The sequence below is a fragment of the Enhydra lutris genome, unplaced genomic scaffold (genome assembly GCF_002288905.1).
Source record: "Enhydra lutris kenyoni isolate GAN:26980312 unplaced genomic scaffold, ASM228890v2 scaffoldscaffold14, whole genome shotgun sequence".
NCBI classification, from domain to species: Eukaryota; Metazoa; Chordata; class Mammalia; order Carnivora; family Mustelidae; genus Enhydra; species Enhydra lutris.
In genome coordinates, this window is record NW_019154098.1 from 45418903 (window position 1) to 45443758 (window position 24856).

The 24856-nt window shown below is 38.3% G+C and overlaps 1 protein-coding gene across 2 annotated transcripts in view; it reads right to left on the bottom strand.

Annotated features, from left to right (window-relative positions):
• LOC111146846 (leucine rich repeat containing 69) overlaps window positions 1-24856 on the bottom strand; it is a 105695-nt gene that overhangs the window by 66094 nt on the left and 14745 nt on the right. Inside the window, exon 2 of one of the 2 annotated variants that reach the window (XM_022502552.1) lies at window positions 1433-1559. The exons of the other annotated variant lie outside the window; for it this stretch is intronic. Within the exon in view, the coding sequence (XP_022358260.1) occupies window positions 1433-1559 (127 nt within the window). The remainder of the gene's footprint in view (window positions 1-1432; window positions 1560-24856) is intronic. 2 annotated transcript variants of the gene reach the window in all.

Below are 24856 nucleotides of genomic sequence, written 5' to 3' on the forward strand. Positions count from 1 at the left end.
CAGACCAGTTACACTGTTTTAGATTTCTATAATTCCCAAGAAAAAGACTAATATCGGCCTATCTTGGGACACATGTCTAGCCCCGGACCAGTCTGGTCTGGTCAGAGTGATTGGGTCATGTAGTACAGGCTGGATAGCGCTCAACTCCCTGACACTAAACTACTTCTGCTCTTGGATAATAAGGACACAACATAAAACATGTTCTTTGTCATTCACATGGGCTTTTCAAAGTTCAACAGCCCAAAACCAAGAAATAATAGCAACTACAGACATCCAGGGGCAATGTACACAGGTTATATATATCTTACAAACCTCCTATTTAAGGGCACAGAAGAAAAAAAACTTCTTTATGGAAACCTAAATCAGCATTAACTAGGTTGCATAATATTGTTTATGTAAGTCAGGTTTTAAGTTTGTCCCCTCAGTATCGTTTATAAAATTGTGGTTGTTTCACACCCTTAATTTTTTCCTTATGTAAACTGTTTTCTTCCTATGTAAAGTGTAATTGAACCCTGAATCTATGGATTTGCATATATAACATGCATAAGCATCGGTTAAGTGTTTACTACAGTTCTTATTTTGAAAAACTATTTCCCCAAGATACATGATTCAGGATTTTAAAGTAAAGAGATCATACGAAGTCTATTTGTGCTATTTGCCAAATAGCCCCCTAATTTAGCGCCCCATGCAGTGATAGCCTCAATAAATGCGGCTTGATGATGACAGTGATTATATCTAGCACCCATGTCTCAAAAGTTCACAAAACATATCTTTAGTTTTATTAATAAGGACAAAGACGTAGAATGATAAAGTACTGTACATGGGTCAATGAAGCTATAAAAATCATCTAGATCTCTTTGTCTTGTGTTTTATCCTTAAGCCCTTCTCCCTATATTAAATAAGAAGAGTATCCTATTGAATGGAGAAGTTATAAGTTGAAAGGAAACACCAAAAAAAAAAAAAAAGCCAATTATTGGATCTCATATTTTTTTCTTTCAAATTCTCCTTTGATTTTAAACTTAGCATCTTGATCGAATATTGTAGCTTAACATTGAGACAATAAAAAGTGTAAAGAACAAGAAGAGTTTTTCTTAATTTGATTTTCAACCAGTTTCCTCGCAGGCATAGAGAAAGGGCCTCTAGATTCAAGGGTCAAAATGTACACTGATTCTGAAAAGGGAAGGTTTTCTTTTTTAGATTTTAGATTTAGAAAAATCTAATACTAACTTATTTTTTTAGGTCTACATTAGAGAAATAGATAATACAATAGTTGAAAAAAAGGACCCCAAATTCCTTAATTTCAAGAATACTGTGTAAATATCTGCAACAAAAAATGATTAAAAGGTAAAATATCCTTTTTTACTTTTTTACTTGTCCAATATAAGAAGATTAAGTTTGATTCCATAATGTTGCCCTTCTTTGACTAACTTACCACATACTCCAGATGCAAATTTACAAATCTTATTTCCAAATAAATGAAGCCTCTTCAGGGATGTAAGGTATTTCACCTCTTCTGGAATTTCTTCCAAAAGGTTGTTTCCCAGATTTAGTACTGTCAACTGTAAACATACAGAAATTTAATGAACTCATGCATTATTCACCTTCAAATGAGATGGAGAAATAATTAAGAACTTTTGTGGATAACTTTACACCTAGAGGATCTAAAAAAAGAACAAGTGACTCCTAAGCCAGCAGCTGAAGAGAAATAATAAAGATTAGAGTAGAAATCAATGATACAGAAACAGCAACAACAAAAACAGTAGAACAGATCATGAAACCAGAGCTGGTTCTTTGAAAAAAATTAATAAAATTGATTAACCCCTAGCCAGTACTTACCAAAAAGAAAAGAGAAAGGACCCAAATAAATTAAATCATGAATGAGAGAGGGGAGATCACAACCAACACCACAGAAAAATTATATGCCAACAAATTGGGCAATCTGGCAGAAATGGAAAAGTCCTAGAAATATGTAAACCACCAAAACTGAAAGCGGGAGAAATAGAAAACTTGAACAAACTGATAACCAGCAGCAAAATTGAATCAGTAATCGAAAATCTGACAAAAGTCCAGGGCAGGATGGCTTCCCAGGGCAATTCTCCCAAACATTTGAAGAAGAGTTACTACCTATTCTTCTGAAACTGCTCCAAAAAATAGAAATGGAAAGGAAACTTCCAAATATATTCTATGAGGCCAACATTACCTTGATCTTAAAACCAAAGACTCCACTAAAAAAGAGAACTACAGGCCAATATGCATGATGAACATGAATGCAAAAATCCTCAACAAAATACTAGCAATTGAACCCAACAGTAAATTACAAGAATCAGTCATTCACCATGATCAAGTGGGATTTACTCCTGGGTTTCAAGGGTGGTTCAATATTTGCAAATCAATCAGTGTGATACATCACATTAATAAAAGAATGGATAAGAACCATATGATCTTAATAGATACAGAAAAAGCATTTGACAAGGTACAGGATCCACTCTTTTTTTTTATTAAAGTTTTTTTTAAGATTTTATTTATTTATTTGACAGAGAGAGATCACAAGTAGGCAGAGAGGCAGGCAGAGAGAGGGAGAAGCAGGCTCCCCGCTGAGCAGAGAGCCCGGTGTGGGGCTTGATCCCAGGACCCTGAGATCATGACCTGAGCCGAAGGCAGAGGCTTAACCCACTGAGCCACCCAGGCACCCCCAGGATCCACTCTTGATATAAACCTTCCACAAAGTAGGGATAGAGAGTACATACATCAACATCATAAAGGCCATATGTAAAAGAACTATAGCTAATATCATCCTCAACAGGGAAAAACCGAGAGCTTTTCCCCTAAGGTCGGGAACATGATAGTGATGTCCATTCTTACCATTATTATTTAACATAGTACTAACCTCAGCAATCAAATAACAACGAGAAATAAAAGGCATCCAAATCAGGAAAGAAGTCAAAGAAGAAGTCACTATTTGCACAAGACATGACACTCTGTATAGAAAACTGGAAAGGCTCCACCAAAAATTTGCTAGAACTGATACATGAATTCAGTAAAGTCACAGGGTACAAATCGACATACAGAAATCTGCTGCATTTCTCTACACCAATAATGAAGCAACAGAAAGAGAAATCAAGGAATCAGTCCCATTTACAATAGCATCAAAAACCCTAAGATACCTAGGAATAAGCTAAACTAAAGAGGTTAAAGATCTATACTCCGAAACCTGTAAAACACTTCTGAAAGAAATTGAAGATGAGACAAAGAAATGGGAAAGCATTCCATGCTCATGCATTGGAAGAACAAATATTGTAAAAATGTCTATACTACCCAAAGCAACCTACACATTTAAGGCAATCCCCATCAAAATATGACCAGCATTTTTCACAGAGCTAGAACAAATAATCCAAAAATTTGTATGGAATCACAAAAGACCCTGAATAGCCAAAGCAATCTTGAAAAAGAAAAGCAAGACTAGAGGCATAGCAATTCCAGACTTCAAGGTATATTACAAAGCTGTGATGACCAAGATAGTATGGTACTGGCACAAAAACATGTTTGTGAAAGGAACAGAACAGAAAGTGCAGAAGTGAACCCACAACTCTATGATCTACTAATCTTTGACAAAGCAGGAAACAATATCCAGTGGGGGGGGGGGGCAGTGTCTTCAACGAATGGTGTTGGGAAAACTGGACAGCCACATGAAAAAGAACATGGACTTTCTTACAGCATACCCAAGAGAACGCAAAAGAACACTACTTTCTTACAGCATACACAAGAACAAATTCAGAATGGGTGAAAGACCTAAATGTAGACAGGAAACCATCAAAATCTTAGAGGAGAGCACATAGAGGTAATCTCTTTGACATTGGCCATAGCAACTGCTTACTAGATACATATCCTCAAGCAAGGGAAACAAAAGCATAAATAAAACTATTGGGGATGCCTAGGTAGTGCAGTAGGTTGAGCATCCAATTTTTGGTTTCAGCTAAGGTCATGATCTCAGGGTTGTGCGATTGAGCCCCATGTCGGGCTCCACACAGTGCAGAGTCTACTTGAGATTCTCTCTTCCTCTCCCTCAGCTCCTCCTCATGCACTCTCTCATACTCCCTCACTCTCTCTCTCTCAAACAAATACGTAAATCTTTTTTTAAAAAAATAAAGTATTGGTAAGGTGCCTGGGTGGCTCAGTTGGTTAAGTAACTGCCTTTGGCTCAGGTCATGATCCTAGACTCCAGGATCACAGCAGGGAATCTGCTTCTTCTGTCCTTCCCCCTTCTCATGCTCTCTCTCTCTCATTCTCTCTCTTAAATTAATAAATAAAATCTTTTAAAAAAATACACAAATAAATAAACTATTGGGTCTTCATCAAGATAAAAAGTTTCAGGGGCACTGGGTGGCTCAGTGGGTTAAAGCCTCTGCCTTCAGCTCAGGTCATGATCTCAGGGTCCTGGGATTGAGCGCACCGCATCCGGCTCTCTGCTCAGCGGGGAGCCTGCTTCCTCCTCTCTCTCTCTCTCTCTCTCTCTCTCTCTCTCTGCTTGCCTCTCTGCCTACTTGTGATCTCTGTCTGTCAAATAAATAAATAAAATCTTTAAAAAAAAAAGTTTCTGCACAGTGAAGGAAATAACAAAAATAAAAGGCAGCCTATGGAATGGCAGAAGATATGTGCAAATGACATAGGTCATAAAGGGTTAGTATCCAAAATATATAAAGAACTTCTGAAATTCAACCCCCCCCAAAAAAAAGCCAGTTAAAAAATGAACAGAATACATGAATAGACATTTTTCCAAAGAAGACATACAAATGGCTAACAGACACGTGAAAAGATGCTCAACATAACTTACCATCAAGGAAATACAAATCAAAACCACAATGAGATATTACTTCACACCTGTCAGAATGGCTAAAATTAGCAGTACAGGAAACAACAGATGTTGGCAAGGGTGTGGAGAAAGGGGAACCCTCTTAAACTCTTGGTGGGAATGCAACTGGTGCAGCCACTCTGGAAAACAGTATGGAGGTTCCTCAAAAAGTTAAAAAATAGTACTACCCTATGACCCAGCAATTGCACTACTAGGTATTTATCCAAAGGGTACACAAGTACTGATTCAAAGAGATTCATGTACCCCAATGTTTATAGCAGTATTACCAACAATAGCCAAATTACAGAAAGAGCCCAAATGTCCACTGACTGATAAATGGTTAAAGATGTGACTATATGTACAACATAATATAGTCAGCCATAAAAAAGAATGAAATCTTGCTATTTGCAATGACATGGATGGAGCTAGAGAGTACTACCCTAAGCAAAATAAGTCAGTCAAAAAAGACAAATGCCATATGATTTCACTTACATGTGGAATTTAAGAAACAAAGCAGGTGAACATGTACAGGGGAAAAGAGAGAAGCAAAACATACAGTGAACTCTTAACTATAGAAAACAAAAGAGTTGCTGGAGGGAAAATTGGGTGGGGGATGGGTTAAATGGGTGATGGGTATTAAGGAGGGCACCTGTTGTGATGAGCACTGGATGCTGTATGTAAGTGATGAATCACTAAATCCTACACATGAAACTAATATTACAAGGTATGTTAGCAAACTGGAATTTAAGAAAAACTTGGTAGAAAAAAACAACTAGAATAAAATAGTCTTAGTAGGTATGCTGCATGAAAAATTAAATTGATAAAATACAAGAAAAGTGTATGTCAGAAATAAAAATACTGAATGGAAAAGAGGAATGTTGGGTTGAATGTGCTAAAAATAATGTAATAATTCAAACCAGGGAAAGGCCAACTAAAGTGACTGCTGTTAAAACCAGCATCATTATTTTTAGTTATTGTTCTATATAAAATTCTTTCTATTCAAAATTTATAGCTTTGACAATTTCCCATACATATGTGATATTACCTAACAATTTCAACTTTAAAATGATTTTATAATATGAATTTAAAGAACTTTGTTGAGATCCATGTAACCTAAGAATATGTCAGCATAATCTTACACAATTATTTCACATGAAATAAATAATAATTTCACATGAAATAAATAATAATGAGCTTTAAAAATAAAGTTTATTTGAGCTTTATGTCAAACATCTTATGTTAATTAAAGCACAATTTAATTTTTATTTAAAACACTGAACTTCGGGGCGCGTGGGTGGCTCACTGGGTTAAAGCCTCTGCCTTCGGCTGAGGTCATGGTCCCAGTGTCCTGGGATCGAGCCCCACATCGGGCTCTCTGCTCAGCAGGGAACCTGCCTCCTCCTCTCTCTGCCTGCCTCTCTGCCTACTTGTGATCTCTATCTGTCAAATAAATAAATAAAAATCTTTAAAAAAAAACACTGAACTTCATTAAAATTGTAATACAAACCATTGTAAAGACATTTAAAAACACAGTAAATGATTCACTGATAATTCACTTGAGCATCTCAAAGAGTATCCAAACATTGTGACCCACACAATCAAAACCTTTAAGAAGTCAGCAAAGGGTTCATCAAGGTAAGTGTACTCTTAATCTCCTTTATCTATTTTCACCCATCCCCCCACTTATCTTGTACACTTATATTGATGAACACTGAGAAATATATAGAGCAGTTGAATTATACTGTATGTGTGAAACTAATGTAACATTATATGTTAATTATACTTGAATTAAAGAAGAAAGGGGGCACCTGGGTGGTTCAGTCAGTTAAGTGTCTGCCTTGGGCTCAGGTCATGATCTCAGGTCCTGGGATTGACCCCTGAGTTGGACTTTCTTCTCAGTTTCTCTCTCTCCTTCAGACCCAACCTCATGCATGTACACTCTCACTCTCTCTCTCCTCTCAAATAAATAAAATATTTTTTAAAAATTAAAGTTAAAAAAAAATCTTGGCAAAGGGACTCATTTCTTGAAGTCAGAAATATAGTCCAAGATCTGAGGTCCTCTTATCATACTAATGTCTGATTGGTCAGACTTGGAAGAACCACACATAAGAGAAAAAGACCCTCCTTGATCTTCTAATCTAATAAATGGATGATACAGAATTGGTCCTTAAATATTTGCATTTTTCTTTGATTTGAAATCTAATCATAACTTTCAAAATACAAAAAGAATCTTTTCTTTTACTCCCAGACAGAATTTACCATTCATATTTCATTACCAACTCAAAGTTTCATAGATTTAATATTAAAGGGTATAAAAAAGGCATCATAGGAGTCTTTTTTTATCCATAAGGAAGCTCTATGCCCAAGGTGGGGCTTCAATTCATAGTTCCAAGATTTAGAGTCTCATATTTTACTAACTGAGCCAACCAGGTGCCCCAGAATCATGAGAGTCTTGACAAATTAATGACTTTAACATAAGGCAAGAAAAATAAGAAATTTTAGGCAAGTTATGGCTTATATTTAAATATCATTTGGTATTTGGCATTTGGTGTGGATGTATGTTAATAAATTAATGTAAAGTAGATATAGTATATTTACTAAAAAATTCCATGTCCCTAGAATTCATGGAAAAGTTTTTGCTTTTATACATGTTTTCCACTGAAAATGACCATCATGTACCTTCGTAAAGGACTTATTCTTTTTTTTTTTTTTTGAGGATTTTATTTATTTGAGAGAGAGAACAAGCAAGAGCACATGTGTGAGAGAGAGAGAATGAGAGAGAGAGCATGAGCAGGGAGATGGAGGGGCAAAGGGAGAGGGAGAAGCAGACTCCATGCCCTCCTCCGCTATGACACTGAGCAGGGAGCCCAATGCAGGGCTCAATCCCAAGATCCCGGGATCATGACCTGAGCTGAAGGTAGATGCTTAACCGACTGAGCCACCCAGGTGTCCCGGCCATATTCTTTCATACAGGTGAAGTTAAAACATATTCATGTAGCCATTCTAATGGAAAGACTTAATCCAGAGTCTGTGACTATATTAGTTTCCTATTGGACTATAACAAATTACCACAAATTCAGTAGCTTAAAACAAGGCAAATTTATTATCTCATAGTTGTGGAGGTCAGTTGAAATTAAATGGGATTCACGGACCTAAAATCAAAGTGTTGACAGGGCTGTGTTTCTTTCTGGAGAGTCTAAGGGTGAATCTGTGACTTCTGGCCCTCACTTTCATCTTCAAAACCAGCAATGACTAGTGAAGTCTCAAATCACATCACTCTGATTCTGTCTTCCATATTTAAAGAAACTTACACTCTGTTTTCTCTTCAGATTGTATAAATCTTTCACCCTTTCCTAAAGAACTTCACAATTACATGGGGCCTACCCATAATTTCCAGTATAATCTCTTCATCTCAAGGTTAGCTATCAACCTTGATTCTATCTGTAACCTTGATTCCTCAGTGACATGTAACCTAACATATTCACAGATTGTGGGGATTAGGATGTGGGCATCTTTGAGGAACCATGTCTACAGCAGTGACTACTTGAAATCTCTTTTCCGAAAATCAAGTCAATTTCCTTCTTTTGCCTAAATTTAGTGAGAAATGCATAACAGTAAACTAGTGCTCAACAAAATCTATGTGAGTACAGTAAGAAATACAAGAGTTAGGAACTGAAAGGGCTGTGAATTTATTCAATTTGCAAGCTAATATTTAACCTGCCACCATTTCATACATGCTGGCATAAAGCATGAGACCTCTGGGCAAGAGACAAATGTCATTTTATTACCTACAGCAACAATGGCCAGAATATGGTTATTTTTGCACCAGCAACGCAAAAAGAACCTGATGATATCCGGATGTGCCGTGGACTGTGTTACAGAAGAGAAACCATGAATTTAGGGAACCTGGATCTTTTAGAATAAACGGTAACTGTGCTTGCCCTTTGCTCTAGAGGAAGACACAATTCCTAATTTCCAAGGCTATCTGCTATATAAATGTTCCCCAAAACTTTGTTCAGAACAAAGATAGTCAGTGCCTCTGCCTGCAGAGATGTACAAAAACATAACAGACTCATGGAAAATTGTCTCCAATGAATATATGGCAACATATACTTTTAAAGTGAATAACAAAGAACCGGACTTGTGATTTCTCACACTATCAATGCTTTCCAAGTATTTCTGAGGGCACAACCTCTATAGTGCTTATTTTGCATACTATGTCATAAGTTTTCATCTATGATTTATATATATTGTCATTGTGTTTTACAAAATCTAAGGGCATGGCCCAGATAGTTGAAAGTAACACTGTAACTTGATTTCATGGTATAGCAAAGGGAACTCACAGGATGTAATCAAGCTTGCCTATAAAGTGGGTTAGGTTTTTCGATGCTTAGAAATATATCCACAAACAAATTATGAAAAATGCAATCTAAACTGTCCATATAATCATCTGTAAGGAAGCAAGTGGGTCAGTATTCATTCGAAAATATGCACTGTATGCCTACTTTGAGCCACCAGTTCCAGATGCTAGATACATAGAGGCGAATAAGACTTGTAAGATCTTTACCCTCAAGACACTTACACAATTATAGCGAGGGAACAGCAGTCCAATGAATGAAAAATGAATGATGATGTTTCATCCCTTGAATACAACTAGATAGTTATCAAATCATTCTGAACACCCAAGAAATCCATCAGAAGTCTGAGAAAACAAATATTGTAAGCCTACAAGTAGAAAAGCAACCACCTTTTGGGAGACAGGAGGTGCAGAGATTTGATTCTGGTTTTATATAGCTGAGTATATGGCAGCAAGGAGGAGGCCTGCTTAAGGAGGCTCCCACAAAGCATTATAAGCAATGGAGTGAAAAATGGGAACTTTTACAAGTCTGCTGCACCGGGAAACATGCCTGGCTTAAAGGTGCTCAGGTGGTGAAGTGGCACAGAATCCCAGGTGTGACGCCGTGATCTGAGGACCCCCTGGGTCACAAGAACGAGTGGTGCCTTAGTGAGGCACTGTTCCCGAGTGTAGGAGTGTGGAAGCCAGCTAAGAACAGCAAGTCCAGGTGCCAGCTTTCTGCTCTGTGTTGCCATAAACTGAGAACTGCTCTGTGGTTGTGTGACAACTTTCCTGGGATGGGTCCAGCAAAAGGCAGAAGCATGGGAGACTCTCCCTGGGAGGAACAGTGAGAGGTCCCTAAAAATTGGAGTTTTGAAACTCAGTCACATGCCTGAGATTTAAGGGGAAAAAAAAAGCTTGGACATAGGCAGGGTGAACACAGAGTTCTGACAGAAACTGGGAAGATGAGTGACTGCTCTTCTGTGAGAGCTCACCAAAGAGTGGGGGAGCACAAATTTTCAGCTCCCAAGCTAGAGAGCTGGGCACCCCCATATTCATCCTGTCCATCAGTACTGAAAGCCTTCAGGGAGCATAACAGCACCACCTAGTGGAGTCTGGAGCTGCTTACATCAAGCCCTGCCTCCCTTCACACTACAGGTACACTTCTACTAGGACAAATCCACCTCAGACTCAGGGCAACGGGACCCACCCCTAGAAGACCAGCACAAACAACTTGCTCATACCACGTTTACTGGTCATAGAGGGCTACAAAGCTTCAGCTCTAGGGGGACAATAGTATCTAGTATCCTTTGTACTTTTATTCTTTAGGAGTTTTGTTTTTCCAGTTATTTCTTTTTTTTTTTCAATTCTTTTTTGTTCTTTTTAAAGTTTAATTTATATATATTCTACTTTTTGTATCCTTTTATTGTATTTTTTATTATTTATTTATTTATTTTGGAACCTGTTTTATTTAACAACCAGACTAAAACACACCCAGGATCTGTGATTTACTGCTGCTGCTATTGTTGTTGTTGTTTCTTTTTCTTTCTTCTTTTCTTTTATGGAAAAAAAAGATGAGATGGAGAAATTCACCCAAAAACAAAGAACAGGAGGTAGTACTCATGGCCAGGGATTTAATCAATATGGATAGAAATAGATGTGTGAACTAGAATTTAAAACAACAATTACAGGGATACTAGCTGGTCTTGAAAAAAAGCATTGAAGACTCTAAAGAATCCCTTACTGTAGAGATAAAAGAACTAAAATCTAATCAGACCAAAATTAAAAATGCTATTACCAAGATGCAGTCCCAAGTGGAGGCCATAAAAACAAGGATGAACGAATTAGAAGAGTGAATCAGTGATATAGTAGATAAAATTATGGAAAATAAGGAAGTTGAAAAGAAGGAAAAAAAACTATTAGATCATGAAAGTAGACTTAGAGAACTCAGAGATTCCATAAAGCAAAATAATATCCATATTAAAGGAGTCCCAGAAGAAGGAGAGCAAAAAGGGAGGAAGTAGGTTTATGTGAACAAATTATAGCTAAGAAACCCCAGATTAGGGAAACAGGAGTTTCAGTCCAGGTGGCACAGAGAACTCCCCTCAAAATCAACAAAAATAGGCCAACACCACAACATATTGTGAAATTTGCAAATTACAAAAATAAGGAAAAATTCCTAAAAGTAGCTTGGGACAAGAGGTTCTTAACCTACAAGGGTAGACACATAAGGCTGGCAGCAGACTGGTCCACAGACACCTGCCAGGCCAGAAGGACTGGCATAATATATTCAACATGCTAAGTGGGAAAAAATGTGCTGTCAAGGATACTTTATCCAGCAGGGTTGTCCTTCAGAATAGAAGGAAAGATAAAGAGTTTCCAAGACAAACAAAAACTAAAGGAACTTGTGAACACTAAGCTAGCCTTGCAAAAAATATTAAAGGGGATTTGAGTGGAAAGAGAGTCCAAAAGTAAAAGAGACTGGAAAGGAACAGGAACAATTTACAGAGATAACAACTTTACAGATAATACAATGGCATAATACAACTTCATATCTTTCCAAAATTACTCTGAATGTAAAAGGACTAAATGATCCTCCAATCAAAAAGCAAAAGGTAGCAGAATGGATAAAAAAACAAAACCCAATGATATGCTGCTTATAAGAGACTCCTTTTAGACCCAAAGACACCTCCAGATTGAAAGTGAGGGGGTAGAGAACCATTTATCATGCTAACAGAAATCAAAAGAAAGTTTGTGTAGCCATCCTTATATCAGACAACCTAGATTTGAAACCAAAGACTGTAATAAGAAATGAAGAAGGACACTGTATCATAATAAAGAGGTCTATCCAATAAGAAATCTAACAATTGTAAATATTTATCCTTTTAACTTGGGAGCAGCCAAATCTATAAATCAATTAATAACAAACTTAAACTCATTGATAATAATACAATAATAGTAAGGGACTTTAACACCTCACTTACTGCAATAGATCACCTAAGCAGAAGATCAATAAGGAAACAAGAGCTTTGAATGACATACTAGACGAGATGGACTTCACAGTTCTACCAGAGCATTTCATCCTAAAGCAGCAGAGTATACATTCTTTTCAAGTGCGCATGGAACATTCTCCAGAATAGATCACATACTGAGTCACAAATCAGGTTTCAGCTGGTACAGAAAGATTGGGATCATGCCATGCATATTTTCAGACCACAAAGCTATGAAACTTGAAGTCAACTGCAAGAAAAAATTTGGAAGAACCACAAATATATGGAGGTTAAAAAAATCCTACTAAAGAATGAATGGGTCCATCAGGAAATTAAAGAAGGAATAAAAAAAATACATAGAAGCAAATGAAAATGAAAATGCAACAGTTCAGGGGTGTCTGGGTGGCTCAGTGGGTTGAGCCGCTGCCTTTGGCTCGGGTCATGATCCCAGGGTCATGGGATCAGGCCCCTCATTGGGCTCCCTGCTCGGCAGGGAGCCTGCTTCCCCCCCACCCCTGCCTGCCTCTCTGCCTACTTGTGATCCCTGTCAAATAAATAAATAAATAATCTTTTAAAAAAAAGAAAAAAAAAGAAAGAAAGAAAATAAGACAGTTAAAAACCTTTAGGATGCAGCAAAGGTGGTTCTAAGAGGGAAGAATATAGCAATATAGGCCTTCCTTGAGGAGCAAGGAAAGTTCTCAAATACACAACCTAACCTTATACCCAAAGGATCTGGAAAAAGAACAGCAAATAAAACCTAAACCCAGCAGGAGAAAAGAAATATTAAAGAGTAGAGCAAAAATCAATGATGTAGAGGAAAAAAAAAAAAAACAGAATAGATCAACAAAACTAGGAGCTGCTCTTTGAAAGAATTAACACGATTGATAAACTCCTATCCAGATTTACCAAAAAGAAAAGAGAAAGGGCCCAAATATATAAAATCATGAATGAGAGAGGAGAGATCACAACTAACACCACAGAAATAAAACTTTAAGAGAATATTATGAAAAAGTATATGCCAACAAACTAGGCAATCTGGAAGAAATGGATAAATTCCTAGAAACATATAAACTACCAAAACTGAAACAGAAAGAAATAGAAAATCTGAACAGGTGCATAACCAGCAAAGAAATTAAATTAGTGATCAAAAATCTCCCCACAAATAAGAGTCCAGGGCTGGATGTCTTCCCAGGGGAATTCTACCAAACAGTTAAAGATTTAATACCTATTCTTCTGAAACTGTTCCCAAAAATGGGCCGAAAACTTCCAAACTCATTCTATAAGGCCAGCATTACCTTGATCTTAAAATTAGACAAAGACCCACTAAAAAGAATTACAGACTAATATCTCTGATGAGTATGGATGCAAAAATTCTAAACAGGATACTAGGATACTAGCTGAACAGATCCAACAGTACATTAAAAGGATTATTCACCACAACCAACTAGGATTTATTCCTGGACTGTGGGGTGCTTCAACATCCAAAAATTAATCAACGTGATACACTACATTAATGAAAGAATGGATAAGAACCATATGATCCTCTAAGTAGATGCAGAAAAAACATTTGACAAAATACAGCATTCTTCTTTGATAAAAAACTGTCCAAAATATAGGGATAGAGGGAATATGCCTCAACATCATAAAGGTCATATATGAAAGACCCAAAGCTAGTATCATCCTCAACAGGGAAAAACTGAGAGCTTTTTCCCTAAGGTCAGGAACATGACATAATGTCCATTCTCACCACTGTGATTCAACATAGTACTGGAAGTTATGACCTCAGCAATCAGAAAACAAATAGAAATAAAAGGCATTCAAATTGGCAAAGAAGAAGTGAAACGTTCACTCTTTTCAGACAACATGATACTCTATGTAGAAAACCTGAGGAGTGGAGACAAGATGGTGGAGAATTAGGAGGTGCTGTTACAACTGGTCCCCTAAAGTGAGCTGATTATCTACCAAAGAACTCTGATCACCCATGAAATCAGCCTGATATTAGAATTATACGCTTCTGGATCTCTACAGGGGCAGAAGACACCAGTGGACAGGTAAAGCAGAGTGGGAACATTGGACTGATATCATAAGATAAACAAAAGGGGGAGGGAGCCACCAGAAGCAACTCATTGGAGAGTAATACCCCAATACGAGAGTGCCTTGGGATTGGGGACCAGCATTAACTTGGAGTCTGGTTAAAGCTCTCAAAAAGAACAAAAGATCTTAAGGGGAAGTTGGTGGAATCGGGCGATTAGAGACAGGGGCTTAAGCCCACAGACCCAGGACAGCCACCGTTGGTGTTGAACCAGACAGAGTGCAATGAAGAAGCCAGGCTTTGGTTCCTGAGCCGCTGGCACACATGAGAGTGTCTGGGTGGTGGCGTGCATGAGAGAGACTGGTGTGGATGTCAGCTGGCGCTCTCTAGAACACAGCCTTTTGCACTCTGCACACACGCTGGGCGACTGGGGTATGAGTCGCGCTCCATACCCTACCCAGAGAGAGGTACGTGCAGGGGCTAGCCCGTGCTCTCTAGGACCAGTGAGAGTCTGAACACTCCCAGCCCTGGCCAGCGTGAAAATCTCAGTGTGCTATCTCTGGTTGGGACCTCTCTGGTGGTCTGGACCTACCCAGACAGCCGCGGTGGAGGCAGCCACTGGAAGCCAGTTCTCTGGACTAGTACTTCTCCTGGTTTTGGGTAAAAGCAAGAGTTACCTGGACCCCTGAGACCGTGACTCTGCCAGTGGCAGAGGGGTAATTTATGTGCTCTAGAGCACCCACAGGGGAACAGACTGAAGCTTCTCTCTGAGACAGAGGTCTGGGTGCAGTTTGCTTTCCTCTAAACCTCCAAAGAACCACCAAAAGCCGCCAAGGGGAGGGGAAAAACAACAACAACAACAACAACAACAACCCTCCAAAACCTCCAGAGAACAAAAGCCTGAAAAACCAGTTTCCTCAGAGCCCAGCCCCTTGAGAGTGGGCAGGAGGACCCAACTCTAGCAAGACTGCCTGAAAAACTATGTGGCAGGCCCCTCCCCCAGAAAGCCCGCCAAAAACAAACAAACAAACAAAAAAACCAAGAGGACAACCACTACTACTTCATAGATACAGCTTTTAATTTTAATTCGTACCCACTATTCTCACTCTTTTCAATTTTTTGATAATTTTTAAGCTATTTACCATCACAGTGAGATGCTTAGTACAACAAATTCCATAATAACCTATTAACTTGAACTTTTTTGATACATATACTGTGTTTTTCTTTTGCTGTTCTATTTTTTTTTTAACATTCATATAGAGATAAGCTTCAAGGTAATCCCCTTTCCCCAATCAATGCTACCCCTATATATAAACCAGTTTTAATCCCCCTTTATCTCAGGAAAGTTGAGTCCTTTAACAAAGATATCAAGATACATCCAGGGAGAATCAAAATAACCTTCCTCGCCCACACTGAGAATTTATAACCACTCTCCCATCTTTTTCTTCTCTCAGTGTTTCTGTGTATTTGTTTTTGCTCTGGTAGTATATAAATCTTATATTTGGGGTTCATTTTGGCTGGGTTCTTTTTTTTTTTTTTTTTCCTTGTCATTTACTTTTGTCAGTCTTTTTGTTTGTCTCTTTTTGTTTGTATATTTTATAAATCTTATCTTTGGGGCCCATTTGGACTGGGTCTTCTCTTTTCTTTTTTCTTTTCTCTCTCTCTTTCTCTCTCTCTCTCTCTTTTTTTCTTTTTGGTGGGGACTCCTGATTGCTCAGAAGTGTTTCAGAGTGCACCTTGCCTGCACCATGGTTGATATATTTAGCTACACATCCCTTCAGCCATCTCTCACCAAAATGACTAGGAGGAGGAATACCCAACAGAGGAAGAATTCAGAGACTGTGCCCTCTCCATCACAGCTATTGGATATGGACATAAACAGTATGTTGGAAAGGGAATTCAGGTTAACAATTATCCAAGCAATCGCTAGGTTGGAGAAAGCCTTTAATGACAAAATGGAATTGATTAGGGTGGAAGTGAAAGCCACCAGGGATGATGTTAACAATGCTCTCAATGAGTTCCAATTGAATCTAAATTCTCTAAAAGCTAGGGTATCTGAAGCAGAAAATAGAATTAGTGAACTAGAGGACAAACTGATAGAGAAAAAGGATCAGGAGGAAGCCTGGAACAAACAGCTTAGTAGCCATGAAAACAGAATTAGGGAAATAAATGATGCCATGAAATGCTCCAATGTCAGAATTATTGGAATCCCTGAGGGGGAGGAGAAAGAAAGAAGACTAGAGGATACAGCTGAACAAATTCTCCGGGAAAATTTTCCCAATCTGGCAAATGGAACCAGCGTTCATGTTCTAGAGGCAAAAAGGTTTCCCCCAAGATCATAGAATCTAGAAAGACCTCGAGACATCTGATTGTGAAAATTATGAATCATAATTTTAGACAGGAGCTCTTGAAAGCAGCTAGGGGGAAGAGATTCCTTATGCACAGAGAAAAGCCCATCAGAATAACGTCAGACCTGTCCACAGAAACCTGGCAAGCCAGAAAGGGCTGGCAAGATGTATTCAGGGCACTAAATGAGAAGAACATGCAGCCAAGAATACTTTATCCAGCAAGACTGATATTCAAAATGGATGGAGAGAGAAAGAGCTTCCGAGACCAGCAAGGTTTAAAAGAGTATGTCACCACCAAGCCGGCACTACAAGAAATATTTAGGGGGTTCTATAAAAGAGGAAAATCCCAAGAATATCATTGAACAGAAATTTATGGAGACAATCTATAAAAACAAGGATTTCACAGGTAACACGATGTCAATAAAAACATATCTCTCAATAATCACTCTCAACGTGAATGGCCTAAATGTGCCCATAAAATGGCACAGGGTTGCAGATTGGATAAAACGACAGGACCCATACCTATGTTGTCTACAAGAGACCCATTTTGAACCTAAGGATACCTCCAGACTGAAAGTGAAGGGATGGAGAAGCATCTTTCATACCAATGGGCCTCAAAAGAAGGCTGGGGTGGCAATTCTCATATCAGATAAATTAGATTTTAAACTAAAGACTGTAGTCAGAGATACAGAAGGCCACTAGATCATTCTTAAAGGGTCTATCCACCAAGAAGATCTAACAATTGTAAATATTTATGCCCCCAATATGGGAGCAGCCAATTACATATGAAAACTGTTAATCAAGGCAGTCATATTGATATGAATACATTAATAGTAGGGGATCTACTACTATTCTACACCACTCTCAGTAATAGACAAATCACCCGAGCAGAAAATCAATAAAGAAACAAGAGCATTGGATGACACATTGGACCAGGTGGACCTCATAGATACATACAGAACATTCCACCCTAAAACAACAGAATACTCATTCTTCTCGAGTGCACATGGAACCTTCTCCAGAATAGACCACATACTGGGTCACAAATCAGGGCTCAACTGATACTAAGAGATTGAGATTATTCCCTGCATATTCTCAGATCACAATGCTTTGACACTGGAGCTCAACTACAAGAAAAAGTTCAGAAGGAATTAAAACACCTGGAAGCTAAAGACCACCTTGCTTAAGAATGCTTGGATCAAACAGCAAATCAAAGAAGAACTTAAACAATTCATGGAAACCAATGAGAATGAAGACACTTCAGTCCCAAACCTATGGGATACAGCAAAGGTGGTCCTAAGGGGGAAATACATAGCCATCCAAGCCTCCCTCAAAAAAATTGAAAAATCCAGAATACACCAGTTATCTTTACACCTTAAAGAACTGGAGAATCAACAACAAATTAAGCCAACCCCCCACACAAGAAGGGAAATAAGATTAGAGCAGAGATCAATGAAATAGAAACTAGAGATACAGTAGAATGCATCAATGAAATTGAAACTAGAGATACAGTAGAATGTGTTAATGAAACTAGAAGCTGGTTTTTTGAAAGAATCAATAAGATCGGTAAACCATTAGCCAAACTAATCCAAAAGAAAAGAGAGGAGACCCAAATTAATAAAATTATGAATGAAAAGGGAGAGATCACAACTAACACCAAGGAAATAGAAACAATCATCAGAAATTATTATCAACAGTTATACACCAATAAATTAAGCAATCTAGATGAAATGGATGCATTCCTGGAAAACTATAAACTCCCAAGACTGAAACAGGAAGAAATTGACAACATGAATAGACCGATATCTAGTCACAAGATTGAAGCAGTGATCAAAAACCTCCCAAAAAAACCAGAGCCCAGGACCTGATGGATTCCCTGGTGAATTCTACCAAACTTTCAAAGAAGAAATAATACGTATTCTCCTGAAGTTGTTTCAAAAAATTGAAGCAGAAGGAAAACTTCCAGACTCTTTTATGAAGCCAGCATTACCCTGATCCCCAAACCAGGCAAAGACCCCACCAAAAAGGAGAATTTCAGACCAATATCCATGATGAATATGGATGCTAAGATTCTCAACAAGATCCTAGCTAATAGGATCCAACAGTACATTAAAAAGATTATCCACCAAGACCAGGTGGGATTTATCCCTGGGTTGCAAGGGTGGTTCAACATTCACAAATCAATCAATGTGATAGAACAAATCAATAAGGGAAGAGAGAAGAACCACATGGTCCTCTCAATTGATGCAGAAAAAGCATTTGACAAAATACACCATCCGTTCCTGATTAAAACTCTTCAAAATATAGGAATAGAGGGAAAATTCCTCAAACGCAAAAATCTATCTATGAAAAACCCACAGTGACTATCATTCTCAGTGGAGAAAAACTGGCAGCCTTCCCATTGAGATGAGGAACATGACTAGGATGCCCACTCTCGCCACTGTTGTTCAACATAGTACTAGAAGTCCTAACAACAGCAATAAAACAACAAAAAGAAATAAAAGGTATTCAAATTGGCAAAGAAGAAGTCAAACTTTCTTTTTGCAGATGACATGATACTTTATGTGGAAAACCCAAAAGAGTCCACCCTCAAACTACTAGAACTTATACAGCAATTCAGTAATGTGGGAGGATACAAAATCAATGTACAGAAATCAGTTGCTTTCTTATACACTAACAGTGAAAATACAAAAAGGGAAATTAGAGAATTGATTCCATTTACTATAGCACCAAGAACCATAAGATACCTGGGAATAAACCCAACCAAAGAGGTAAAGGAACTATACTCAAGGAACAATCGAACACTCATGAAAGAAATTGAAGAAGACACAAAAAGATGGAAGACCATTTCATGCTCATGGATCGGAAAAATAAACATTGTTAAAATGTCTATACTGCCTAGAGCAATCTATATTTTCAATGCCATTCCTATCAAAATTCCACCAGCATTTTTCAAAGAGCTGGAGCAAACAATCATAAATTTGTATGGAATCAGAAGAGACCCCGAATTGCTCAGGAAATGTTGAAAAAGAAAACCAAAACTGGGGGTATCACGTTGCCCAATTTTAAGCTTTACTACAAAGCTGTGATCACCAAGACAGCATGGTACTGGCATAAAAACAGACACATAGGGGTGCCTGGGTGGCTCAGTGGTTTAAAGCCTCTGCCTTCAACTCAGGTCATGATCCCAGGGTCCTGGGATTGAGCCCCGCATCAATAATAAATAAATAAAATCAAATAAATAAATAAAATCAAATAAATAAAATCTTAAAAAAAAAAAAAAAACAGACACATAGACCAGTGGAACAGAGTAGAGAGCCCAGATATGGACCCTCAACTTTATGGTCAAATAATCTTCGACAAAGCAGGGGAAAATATACAGTGGAAAAAAGACAGTCTCTTCAATAAATGGTGCTGGGAAAATTGGACAGCTATGTGTAGGAGAATGAAACTCGACCATTCTCTTACACCATACACAAAGATAAACTCGAAATGGATAAAAGACCTCAACATGAGGCAGGAATCCATCAGAATCCTAGAGAAGAACATAGGCAGTAACCTCTTCAACATCAGCCACAGCAACTTCTTTCAATATATGTCTCCAAAAGCAAAGGAAACAAAAGCGAAAATGAACTTTTGGGACTTCATCAAGATCAAAAGCTTCTGCACAGCAAAGGAAACAGTCAACAAAACAAAGAGGCAACCCACAGAATGGGAGAAGATATTTGCAAATGACAATACAGACAAAGGGCTGATAACCAGGATCTATAAAGAACTTCTCAAACTCAACACACACAAAACAGATAATCATGTCAAAAAATGGGCAGAAGACATGAACAGACACTTCTCCAATGAAGACATACAAATGGTTAACAGACACATGAAAAAAATGTTTATCATCACTAGACATCAGGGAGATTCAAATCAAAACCACATTGAGATACCACTTTACACCAATCATAATGGCCAAAATTAACAAGACAGTAAACAACGTGTGTTGGAGGGGATGTGGAGAAAGGGAAACCCTCTTACACTGTTGGTGGGAATGCAAGTTGGTGCAGTCACTTTGGAAAACAGTGTGGAGATTCCTTAAGAAATTAAAAATAGAGCTTCCCTATGCCCCTGCAATTATACTACTGGGTATTTACCCCGAAGATACAGATGTAGGGAAAAGAAGGGCCATCTGTACCCCAATGTTCATAGCAGCAATGGCCACAGTCACCAAACTATGGAAAGAACCAAGATGCCCTTCAATGGATGAAGGGATAAGGAAGATGCGGTCCATATACACTATGGAGTATTATGCCTCCATCAGAAAGAATTAATACCCAACTTTTATATCAACATGGACAGGACTGGAAGAGATTATTCTGAGTTAAGTCAAGCAGAGAGAGTCAATTATCATATGGTTTTGCTTATTTGTGGAGCATGAGAAATAACACAGAGGACATGGGGAGATGGAGAGGAGAAGGGAGTTGGGGGAAATTGGAGGGGAAGATGAACCATAAAAGACTGTGGACTCTGAGGGTTTTGGAGGGGCAGAGGGTGGGAAGTTGGGTGAGCCTGGTGGTGGGTATTATGAAGGGCACATATTGCATGGAGCACTGGGTGTGGTGCATAAACAATGAATTCTGGAACACTGAAAAGAAATTTTTTTTAAAATGTAAAATTAATAAAAAAAAAAAAAATAAAGGCAATGAAGAGAAAAAAAAGAAAAAGAAGGGACGCCTGGGTGGCTCAGTTGGTTAAGCAGCTGCCTTCGGCTCAGGTCATGATCCCAGCGTCCTGGGATCGAGTCCCGCATCGGGCTCCTTGCTCATCAGGGAGCCTGCTTCTCCCTCTGCCTCTGCCTGCCATTCTGTCTGCGTGTGCTTGTTCTCTCTCCCTCTCTCTCTCTCTCTCTCTCTCTGACAAATAAATAAATAAAATCTTTAAAAAAAAAAAAAAAGAAAAAGAAAAAGAAAAAGAAAACCCAATAGACTCCAGCTAGAGCTGATACACAAATTCAGTGAAGTTCTAGGATATAAAAATCAATGTACAGAAATCTGTTGCATTTCTATACACTAACAATGAAGCAGCACAAAGAGAAATCATGGAATCAATCCCATTTACAATTACGCCAAAGACCCTAAGATACCTAGGAATAAACCTAACCAAAGAGGTAAAGGATCTATACTCTACAAACTACATAACACTTATGAATGCAATTAAGGAAGACACAAAGAAATGGAAAAACATTCCATGCTCATGGATTGGAAGGACAGATATTGTTAAAATGTCTGTGCTACCCAGAGCAATCTACACACTTCATGCAATCACTATCAAAATACCACCAGCATTTTAAAGAGCTGTAACAAACAATTCTAAAATTTATATGGAACCAGAAAAGAACCCAAATAGCCAAAATAATGTTGAAAAATAAAACCAAAGCTGGAGGCATCACAATTCAAGACTTCAAGCTTTACTACAAAGCTGTAATCATCAAGAAGTATGGTACTGGCACAAAAACAGACACATAGATCAATGGAACAGAATAGAGAACCCAGAAATGGACCTTCAACTCTATGGTCAACTAATCTTTGACAAAGCAGGAAAGAATATCCTGGAAATAAGAGTCTCTTCAACAAATGGTGTTGGGAAAATTGGACAGCCACATACAGAAGAATGAAACGGAACCACTTTTTTACACCATACACAAAAATAAGTTCAAAATGGATGAAAGAACTAAATGTGAGAGAGGAAAACATCAAAATCCTAGAGAACACAGGCAGCAACCTCTTTGACTCGGCTGTAGCAACTTCTTGCTAGACACATCTCTACAGACAAGGGAAACAAAGGCAAAAATGAACTGTTGGGACTCCATCAGGATAAAATAGCACAGCAAAGGAAACAGCCAACAAAACTAAACGGCAACCTACAGAATGGAGAAGAGTTTCATAAATGATGTATCAGATATGGGGATAGTATCCAAAGTCTATAAAGAACTTATCAAAATCAACACCCAAAGAAAACAAAAAATCCAGTCAAGAAACAGGCAGATGACATGAATAGACATTTTTCTAAAGAAAACATATAAGTGGCTAACAGACACATGAAAAAATGCTCAACATTACTCATCATCTGGAAAATATAAATCAAAACCACAATAAGATACTACCTTGCACTAATTAAAATGGCTAAAATTAACAACTCAGGAAACAACAGATGTTGGCAAGGATGCAGAGAAAAGGGAACTATCTTACACTGTTGGTAGGAATGCAAACCAGTAAAGCCACTCTGGAAAACAGAATGGAGGTTCCTTAAAAAGTTAAAAATAAAACTACCCTACAATGCAGTAATTGCACTAGTAGGCCTGAACCTTTGGATGAACCAAAGAACACAAAACAAGTGATTCAAAGGGACACATGCACAGCAATGTTTATAGCAGCAGTGTTAGCACAACAGCCAAAATACGGAAGGAGCTCAGATGTCCACTGACAGATGAATGGACAAATAAGATGTAGTGAATATAGAATGGAATATTACTCAGCCATCAAAAAAGAATGAAATCTTGCTGTTTGCAATGACACAGATAGAACTAGAGGGTATTATGCTAAGCAAAATATGTCGGTCAGAGAAAGATAAGTACCATACGATTTCACTTGTATGTGGAATTTATTTTTTTAATATTTTATTTATTTGAGAGAGAGTGAAAGAGGGAGTGAGAGAGTTCTCACAGAAGTGGGGAGAGGGGCACAGAGAGAAGCAGACTCCCCACTGAGGGACTCTGGAATCATGACCTGAGCAGAAGGCAGATGCTTCACAGTCTGAGCCACCCAGATGCTCCCATATGTGGAATTTAAGAAACAAAACAGATGAACATAGGAGAAGGGAAGGAAAAATAAATAAAAACAGAGAGGGAGGCAAACCATAAGAAACTCTTAACTCCGGGGAACAAACTGAGGTTACTGGGGGAGGGGGGAAGGGGGTGGAAAGATGGGGTAATTGGGTTGTTGGCATTAAGGAAGGCACTTGATATAGTGAATACTAGGTGTAATATGCAACTGATGAATCACTAAAGTCTACCTCTGAAACAATTAATACATACTATACTAACTAAATTAAACTTAAATTTAAAAAAAAGAAAAAGAAGTGAATGAAGGTCTAAAAAAATAAAAATAAGAAAAATATTAGGTAGCATTAAGTGCTCTGTATATAATTAAAGGAATGAAGAGATAGTGATTGGCTGATCAGGAAGCTTGTCTTAGAAGTTGATCTTTAAATTGAGATCCGAGCAATGATAATAAAAAAGAATGGCCAAAATGAAGACCCTAAAACAGGAATATTCTTAGCATAGTTGAGGAACCAAGAGATTTGGCTGATGTGGCTGAGCATAATGGGCAAATCCAGCAAAACATGAGGTTGCAAAGGTGTACTTGGGCCAAATTGTACATGATTTTGTAAACCAGGGTGAAGGATTGGGATTTTACTCGAAAAGTAGTGAGAAATGACTGTAGGGTTTTGAGCAAACGTAGTATTAGTTGGTGTATATCTTAATGGAAGCACTCTGACAGCTGTATACAGAATAGTCTTCAGGGCAGCAAGAGATAAAGAGCAGAGCTAGCACACTCTTCAGGGGCATAACTGCAGTGGTCAGGCCAGGAAATTAGGATGGTTTGGGCTAGAACAGTGGTGATGGAGATGGAAAGAAGTGGATGAGTGTGAGATATGCTCTGGAAGTAGGGCCAGAAGCTTGTGAAATGTAAGAGAAAGAGAGGAGTCATGGATAGAATCAAGCTTTGGAGCTTGAACACCTGAGATGAGGACAACTAGGACAAGGGCAGGATGGGGAAAGACAAGGAATGAAAAATTCTGTTTTATCACTATCAAAATTAAGATGCCTTTTAGACCTTGAGGTGGAAATATCAAGTAGGCAGTTGTAAATCTAGGTGTGAACTCTCTAACGTGGTCAAGATCAGAGAGTTAAATTTGAGCCTTCACCAAGTAAAAGGTATCTTATGAAATTGTAAGAGATCACTGAGAATGAGATTGTGGGAGAGGATTGAGCCTAGCAGAGGAAAAGGAATGGCCAGTGACGTAGACAGAGAAGGTGGGACACCGGCAGCATCTGGTGTAGCAGCTCTCCTTTATTGAGACTGTGCTCAATCCTCAAGAACCAGACTTTTCCTGCTGAGGACTTTCTACTGCATCCTTCTCTGAAGTATTTCCCTTGGCTACTACGAGAGGCTTTAACCTGGAGGTGCCTGGAAAATTATGCCTCTACTCCACCCTCTCCACTCTCAGGGTGGAATATATCCTGTA